This window comes from Guillardia theta (assembly GCF_000315625.1).
Source record: "Guillardia theta CCMP2712 unplaced genomic scaffold GUITHscaffold_75, whole genome shotgun sequence".
In the NCBI taxonomy this organism is placed as follows: domain Eukaryota; class Cryptophyceae; order Pyrenomonadales; family Geminigeraceae; genus Guillardia; species Guillardia theta.
Genome location: NW_005434599.1, coordinates 57,116 through 64,759, shown reverse-complemented (window position 1 = coordinate 64,759; position 7,644 = coordinate 57,116). Strand labels below are relative to the sequence as shown.

At 58.2% G+C, this 7,644-nt stretch overlaps 3 protein-coding genes across 3 annotated transcripts; 1 reads left to right on the top strand and 2 right to left on the bottom strand.

Annotated features, from left to right (window-relative positions):
* Positions 1 to 186: 186 nt before the first annotated feature.
* GUITHDRAFT_143428 (hypothetical protein) lies at positions 187 to 4,658 on the bottom strand (the record flags this gene model as incomplete). Its single annotated transcript, XM_005826346.1, is given in 10 exon segments — positions 187 to 339; positions 620 to 734; positions 1,014 to 1,150; positions 1,170 to 1,331; positions 1,459 to 2,338; positions 2,496 to 2,631; positions 2,870 to 3,007; positions 3,062 to 3,918; positions 3,975 to 4,103; positions 4,219 to 4,658. The coding sequence occupies 10 exon segments, from the start codon at positions 4,656 to 4,658 to the stop codon at positions 187 to 189; spliced, it is 3,147 nt and encodes a 1,048-aa protein (XP_005826403.1).
* Positions 4,659 to 4,942: 284 nt separating this feature from the next.
* GUITHDRAFT_143427 (hypothetical protein) lies at positions 4,943 to 6,112 on the top strand (the record flags this gene model as incomplete). The annotated part of the gene is made up of 4 exons (XM_005826345.1): positions 4,943 to 5,071; positions 5,093 to 5,368; positions 5,434 to 5,580; positions 5,819 to 6,112. The coding sequence occupies 4 exons, from the start codon at positions 4,943 to 4,945 to the stop codon at positions 6,110 to 6,112; spliced, it is 846 nt and encodes a 281-aa protein (XP_005826402.1).
* Positions 6,113 to 6,622: 510 nt separating this feature from the next.
* Positions 6,623 to 7,511, bottom strand: GUITHDRAFT_164924 (hypothetical protein; the record flags this gene model as incomplete). Its single annotated transcript, XM_005826344.1, has 1 exon — positions 6,623 to 7,511. One exon carries the CDS (start codon positions 7,509 to 7,511, stop codon positions 6,666 to 6,668), a length of 846 nt encoding a protein of 281 aa, XP_005826401.1. The 3' UTR covers positions 6,623 to 6,665.
* Positions 7,512 to 7,644: the final 133 nt, after the last annotated feature.

The following is a 7,644-nucleotide window of genomic DNA, read 5'->3' as shown; positions in this document are numbered from 1 at the left end:
AGGTGGTTGAAAGAAGCCAACGAACTAGACACGAGGGAAAAGAGAAGGGCAAGGTTGGTCAGGAGGAGGAGGAAAGAGGAGCTTTCGAGAGAGGGAAGAGCGGGGAGGATGGGGCGATAAGGAGGAGGAAGAGACTGGGGAGTTGGGATGAAGAGACTGGGGGGTTAGGATGAAGAGACTGGGGGGTTAGGTGGAAGAAGGATTCTTCTTCATCTTGTTGCGGGCAAGTTCCTCGTTCGCTGCCTGGTACGAGGGTTTGGTCGAATGATGCTCTCCTGTATGCCTCGTCCAGCCTTCCACCAGTGACGCCCCGTACTGTCCCATCCATCTCATGTACCCCTGCCCGTCCTCGTCAGCTCCTTCTCCTCCTCCTGCCCCTGTCCCTGCCCCTGCTGCTCATCCTGCTACTAGAGGAGCGGCATGGCCTCTGTTCTCTTCTGCCTTGACCTGATTCCTTGCTCTCCGTTTCCGCTTCCCTTCCTCTCTTGTGTGTAACTCCCACCCTCCCCTTCTTCCCGCCTCCTCTTCTCTCTCCCTCTCTGACTCTCCCCCTCTCCCTCTTCTCTTACTCTCGGTTCATCTCTCCTCCTCTCCTCCTCTCCCCTCCCCGAGCGCTGACCTGCACGTAGTCCTCGAACCAGTAGCGCTGTATGGGAGCCATGGCCTCGTAGTCAGACTTCCTCCTCAGCCCGGGATTGAAAGTGAAACCCTTCCACCTGTGGAGCGGAAGAACCCTGAGAGGTGAGCGTCAGGCTACAGGACGAGGAGGAAAGCAAGAAGGAAAACAAGGAGGAAGAGGAAAGGGTGGGGCGTGGGGAGGATAACGAGGAAACCGTGGTGGTGGCGGTGGTCAAGGAAGAGGAAGAGGAAGAGGAAGAGGAAGAGGAAGAGGAAGAGGAAGAGGAAGAGGAAGAGGAAGAGGAAGAGGAAGAGGAAGAGGAAGGGGAAGAGGAAGGGGAAGAGGAGGAAGTAGCAGTAGGAGGATGGGGAGGGGGAGAAGGAAGGGGACTGACTGTCGGTAGGGGACCCCGGATGCAGTGTGCTGGAGGAAACCGAGAGGAAGGTCATGATCGCGATGATCTCTGCACCACACGACGAAGATATCCGGGTCATGCTCTAGGATCTCGATCGACTGCCGCACGAAATCTCCCTGACACAAAGAGTCAGACCCATCCATCTCTCTCGTCCTCGTCCTCGTCCTCGTCCCGTTCCTCGTCCTCGTCCTGTTCCTCGTCCTCGTCCTGTTCCTCGACCTCGCCCTGTTCCTCGACCTGTTCCTCGACCTTGTTGTCTGTGCTCTCTCCCTGCCCTACAAACCCCATTTCCTCTTGCTGCCCGTCAAGCATCTCAATTTCTCCTCCTTCTGCTTTCCTTCCCCTCTATCCCTCCTGCCACCTGCCCCCCTGCCTCTTCCTCTCCTCTCCTCTTCCTCATCCTGATTCTGCCATCTCAATTTACCTTGGAGTGAAACAGCCAGTCGTCCTGGCAGTGGAAGATGTAGTCTACTTCTGCAATCCCGTACGCCGAGTCGATGCTGAACGTCATGCCCGTCCTCCCCCGCCGATTCAGCAGCACGTGGAACAGATCGCCGAACAGTGCCAGCAGTCGAGCATGAACAACTTCATCCCCAGAGTCGTCGATGAGGATGTAGCGGTCGATAGGATACGTGTTGGCATGCAGGAACGACACGACCGTCTCCTCCAGTAGCGTCAGCCTCCCGTCCACTGCAACACAGGATGTGATCACTAGCGCGACCCTCCTCCCCTCGGGAGCTCGGACGTTCGGAGCCGAGACCCTCCCTGCGCGCTGTGGGGGGAAGGGATCGCCGGCCCTCCAAGGAGGAGAGTGGTGGGAGGAGGCGTTGACGGTGGACTTGGGGAGAGGGGAGGGAGGAGAGGGGAGGTCAGTCTCCCAGTAGACGAGGCTGTTGGTGACCCCCAGGGGTCTTCCTTCCTTGTTCATGAGAGCGACGAGGAGCAGCTGCGGCACGTGATTCCTCGTCCCGAAGAGAACAGTCTGCAGCATGCTCCCCTGCCAGGCCAGCACCTGCTGGCCCCCTGCTGCAAGGACGGCGTATCCTCCTTGGCTGTCAAAGTCATAGCCGTTGATGAGAACCTCGATGGTAGCTGGCTCACGAAGCACGTCGCCGAACCTGGGGGAGAGGAAGATTATCTCCACCTCCTCCACCGTTGCGTTCGCTCTCCTCGCCACGCGATCCTGCCAGGCTCCTTCCTCGAAGAGCTCGGAGGTGTAGAGAGGAGGAAGCGAGAGGGGATCCACCTCTTGCAGCTCCTCTGCGTTCAAATCCCCCAGAGTCTTTCCTCGACATGTACGGCAGCTGAGCGACCGAAAATCAGAATTCAACCTCCTCCCTACCTCTCCCGCATGCTCGTGCTCGTGCTCGTGCTCCCACTGACTCGCATCTTTCTGCCCTGACATTGACTCCTCCCTCCTCCCTCCTCCTTCCCGCATCTTCCTCCCTCCTCGTTCCTCACCTGCGGCAGCGGCGACATGCTTCCTTCAGCGCTTCCCTCTGATCTTTGTCCACGAGTCTCTTCAGTGCACGACCCAACTCGATCACGTCAGAGGTTTTCTTCTCCATCAAGAGCAGCTGCACGTGCCGGCTGTCTCCTGCCCGGGGGATCAATTGAGATTTCTCATCCCCACTCTCCGACTCGCAAGTTCCCTCCTCCTCCTCTCTCCGTTCCTTACCTCATTTCCCTCCCCCCTCTCCTTTCCCTTCCTCAACTACTCCTCCTTTCTCCATATTTCCCTTCCTTTCCTCTGTTCTCTTCGCTCTGCTCTCCCCCCTCTTCCCCTTCCCCCCCTGCCCCCTCCCTTACTTATCTTGCCCCCTTGGCATTCTCACCGTAGATCTTTGAGTAGTAGAGGGCAGTCGCCTCGTCAATTTCTCCCTCCCCGTTTTCTTCTTCCTCCTCCTTCGCTGCTTCCTCCCTCCCTCCCTCATCCTCCTGCTCCACTGCCGCACTGGTCAACCCTCTTGCTCCTAACAGAGAACATCACGAAGGTCCGAGTATGAAAGGACCGCTCCTGCCCTTACCTGGATCCTCCTGCTCCTTCTCCTGCTCCTCCTCCGCAGCCGCCGCCATCAACACATACTCCGCGTCTGGTATCAGCTCCACAACCTCTCCTTCCCGCACAGTCTTGCGCAGAGGAGGATTTGGCCCGGCAACAGACTCCAGCACCAGCCCCTCCTCCTCCGCTCCGAACTGATCAGCACAGAGGCTGGACAACTTCGGTACCCTCCACGTGAGCGAGTGAGGGAGGTAGTTCCTTAGGAGCACTTTGCGGTGCCAGCACTCTGTCGACCATCCTCGCATCTTCAGCTCCGCCAGCTCCCCTGCCGTAACGAACACTGTCTCGGGGAATTCCCTCCTGATGAACTCTACGGTCTTCACCAGCTCCCCCCGCAGCAGCAGCCTTGCTTCTTCTGGGTACGTCTTGCTCATCGCGTTCTGCGCATGCCACTGCAGAGACACGAAGTCCCTCTCCTCGAGCACCCTCCTCAGCCTTGCTCTGATCTCTTCCCCCTTCCTCTTCACCGCCTCTGCTCCCCCGAGCTGCCACCAGCTGTCCAGGTCCACTTCCTCCCTCTCGATGGTGTCCACGAAGTCAAGCTCGTTCCCCTCCACCGCCAAGATCCCCTCCTCCGCCAAGATCGCTCCGACTGAAGAGGGAGCATGGTGTGTGGGCACGGAGGTCACCCTGGACCTGTATCCCCAGAAGGAACGGAAGGACTCCATCCCCTCCCTCACCCACTCCCCCAGCTCCTCCTCTGACTTCTGAAACCTCACGTCGTCCGCCATGTACTCGCAGTGAAGGCTGTGGCTGCTGTTGCCGCCGCCCTCCCTGCGCGGCGACAGGTCGTAGAACACCATCCCTTGCTCGAAGTAGAACCTGAAACCAGCGTCACCAACCAGAGGCAGGGGAAGTGAGCGGGTCGCTGCACGTACCTGGAGAACTTATCGCCCTCTCGTAGGTACTGTACCCATGCTCTCGTGTCGAAGTGCGAGCGCCCGTGGTACTCCGGATGCCACAGCCCATCCAAGAAGAGCCTGAGGAAAGAACTGCGAAGATCTCCCCTGCGACTACGGGTCAGTGTGGGGGATTGCTACGTGTCGATCGCATCTCCTTCATCCTCTTTAATCGCATCTCCTTCATTTTCTCCCAGCACGTTTCCTCCATTCTCCTTCTCACCTGTTGTATGGACTACGTGCATGCCCCCCCGTCGAGTTGTGCCAGAACAGCTCTCTGTACTCGCACGTCGGCATGTCAGGGCAACCTGTTCTCCTCATCCCTTCAAAGTCGGGCCCTCCGACCACCCAGAAAGGCGTGAGGACGACTTGGAGTCGCCTCTCAACGTTTCTGTTCAGCTCTGACAGCATCTCATGTAGATCCTGCAAGTCCTCCTCCTCCTCGACTGTACTCAACATCGGCTCCCCTCCTGAGGGCCAACCCAAGTTCATCATGGCGGACTTCCTTGACTCCATGTCAGGCCAGACGGGAAGGCTGTTTGACCATCTCCCCCAGTCGTCGCTGCCTATGGATATGAAGAGACGTCGACCCTGGCAGTGCGCCGAGGGCACTAGAAGGAGGAGTATCGGAGCGTACAGGAGCAGAGCACGAAGGGAGGACATGGCGAGGAGGGAGAGTGGGGATAGATGAGGGAAGAGGCAGACTGGTCTCCGTACAGAGTTCTAGAACAGCTCAGAACATCTGCATTTTCGCTTCCTAGCGTCTTCCTCCCTCCTCCTCCCTCCCCTCTGTCATGTCCACCAGCATGTCCACGTCTAGACGGATCGGGGGTCAGGGGGCAGCAAAATATTCCTATTGAGATCAATACTACAAGTTTGCTGTCCTTCGGTTCTTTCATGAGTACGAACGGGTTGAGGAGGGATGAGGGACACCAATCAGAGCAGCGATGCGCACAGCAGCGCTTCTTGTGGCGATGGCGGCAGCCGCCGCTGAGGGTTCAGCATGCTGGGAGAACGGAGGAGCAGGAGGAGGAAGAAGGGAGTGCAGGATAGAGAAGGGTATGATGCAGCCAATGGTAAGATCATGCTTCGTGCAGGGGCTCTCGATCGTAAGATCTAGAAACTTCTACGATCCTTGTCCCAAGCACCTCCCTCGAACTTCCCCGCACAGGGGAAGAGGAGCCGGCGACCTCGCCATGCAGATGTGGGGGTTTCTTCCTCCACAGAAGGATGACGGGATTCCTCCTCCCCCCATGGTAGAGATCAGCAAAGAAGCAGAGTTCGAGTCTCTCCTCATGCAAGCTGCAACGATGGACAAACTGCTGGTCCTCGACTGCTATGCCTCGTGGTGCCGAGTCTGCGTGTTCCTCGAGGTGAGGATCATCTGTGTTCATGAGAGTCGCTGACTTGGCTGCTCTGCATGCTCTCGTCTCCTCAGCCTCGCTTCAAGAAGCTGGCCCACCAGTTCATGGACAGCTGCATGTTCGTCAAGGCGGACGGGCTGCTCATTGAGTACAACGACGGCAAGTCAGGGTCAGGAACGTTGAAGAGCGCCATAGGAATCAAGAAGTATCCTACCTTCCAGGTCCAAGAGAGGGAGGAGTGAGGAGGAAGAGCAGGAAGGAGGCTGTGGTGGGGGTGGGGAGATGGTAAGTGGCAAGGGCAGCGGGAGGATCAGGGAATGTTGATCGGAAGCAGGAGGAGGGTGGAGAAGCAGGGAAGCAGCATGAAGAGGGGACGGAGAGGAGTAGGAGGGAGAGGAAGTGGAAGATGAGGAGGAGAGCGAGAGCGAGAGCGAGTGGATCAGTTCTGATGTCATTCAGGTGTGGAAGAAGCGGACGCTAGTAGCAGAGATTGTAGGAGCGCAAGACTTCGAGCCTCGAGACTTTGAGAAGACGCTGAGGAACCTGATCCTTGACTGGTCGGAGAGGAAGGAAGAGCCGCTGCGGCTCACAGGTGTAGGAGCCACCAAAAAACTCTTCTACTCCAAGGACTCCCACGGAGGAGGAGGAGGAGGAGGAGGAGGAGGAGGAGGAGGAGGAGGAGGAGGAGGGAAGGGGGGGGGAGGCGATGGGAAGGGCAGTTACGGAAGTTCTAGCAGAGAGTTTGGGAACTAGACGTGTCAATGAAGGGATGAATTGGCACTCTTCCGAAAGGTTTGCCACATCGCCTATTCTACACCTTTACATCAAAATACAGCAGAGACGCCATCAACACGTTGCATGAAATTCTCAGCATCGTCTCATCGAGAATAGTCCTTGATGTCTTTCTTTCTCTCCTCATCTCACTTCGCCCTCTTCTTGTCGGATGATTTCCTTGAGCCTTGCTGCTCGCTCCCTCTCATATAGATGCCTCTTCATCCTCTTTGCATGCCGGGACGGCGGCACATCATCCACGAACTTCACCCAGTCAGGAGGAACATCCTTCCCCTGCGACAGAATCAGCTCCTCCTCCTCCTCCTCCTCCTCCTCCTCTCGCCCTGCTCCCCGAGCTTCATCCTCCTCTCTTCCATTCCCCTCCCCTCTCTTTGCCTTTTTCTTACCTTGCTGTCATCCTGCCACCATCGGGTGACGAGCTGCTCCAGGATGAGCTCCTGCTTATCTGCCTCGCCTCCTGCTGTTCGTATTGACCTCTCTCCTCGCGTTGATCTGTCTTCCCTCGCCCCTCCTGTCATCGCCCTCTCCATCCTCCTCGGCCCCTCAGGTTCACATCCCCCAGCTTCGGCAGCACGATCCGGCGCTCTTTCCCCTCCGCCTCCTTCCTTGTCAGCGTCTCCTCAAGTCTCTTCAGGTCCCTGGCCACGTTCCTGCTCCTGCTCAAGGACGTGACGGGCCTGTGTTCCTCGACCCATGCCCAGCTCTCCTCCTGCTCTCCTCCTGCCACATCTACGGCCCTCATCGCCCCGTGGGTCTTCTGGAGCTCGAGGAATGCTTCCGACGCTGTCTTGGCCCTCCGCTCCAGGTTCCTCCTCCCAGCTAGAGGAGGAAGCGACTCCTTCTGCTCCACCTCCCACATCTGCTGGTCCAGAGCTGAGCTGCCCTGAAGCACTCCCGCTGACGCCATGGCAGAGGTGTCAGGGCGGAAAGAGACGCGGAGGGCAGGGGAGGAGCGAGGAGGAAGCGAGTGCGAACTTGTCTTGGGTCGCAGCCAGGAGAGAGCGATGGGTTCCCCGCTTCTTGGGCTCTCAACGTACGCAGTGGGGGGACGGAAGGAGAAGAACTCGTCGTAGAGAGCAACGGACACGCTGTCTTCCTGTGCGTCGAGCATCTCTGAAGTCACCGACAGCTCCTCCTCCTCCTCCTCCTCCTCCTCCTCCTCTTCATCTTCCAGGGCGGAAAGGCAGACATCCATCACCGCATCCACCGTTTCAGTGGCTTCCTCCTCAGCCGCGGAGATATCTGCTAGAGGAAGTGATGGCGCGAAGAAGGGAAGCAGCAGCCGCACCTGCTCTCCTGTAGACTCTCGGAGGAACGATCCTCCAGCATTGCTGCAGGTAGAAATGTTCACGGAATACATAAATGAGGAGGAGTAAAAGGGAGAGGGAGAGGGAGAGGGAGAGGGAGGGGGGGGAGGAGGGAGGAGGGAGGAGGGAGGGGAGGGGAGGAGGGAGGAGGGAGGAGGGAGGAGGGAGGAGGGAGGAGGGAGGAGG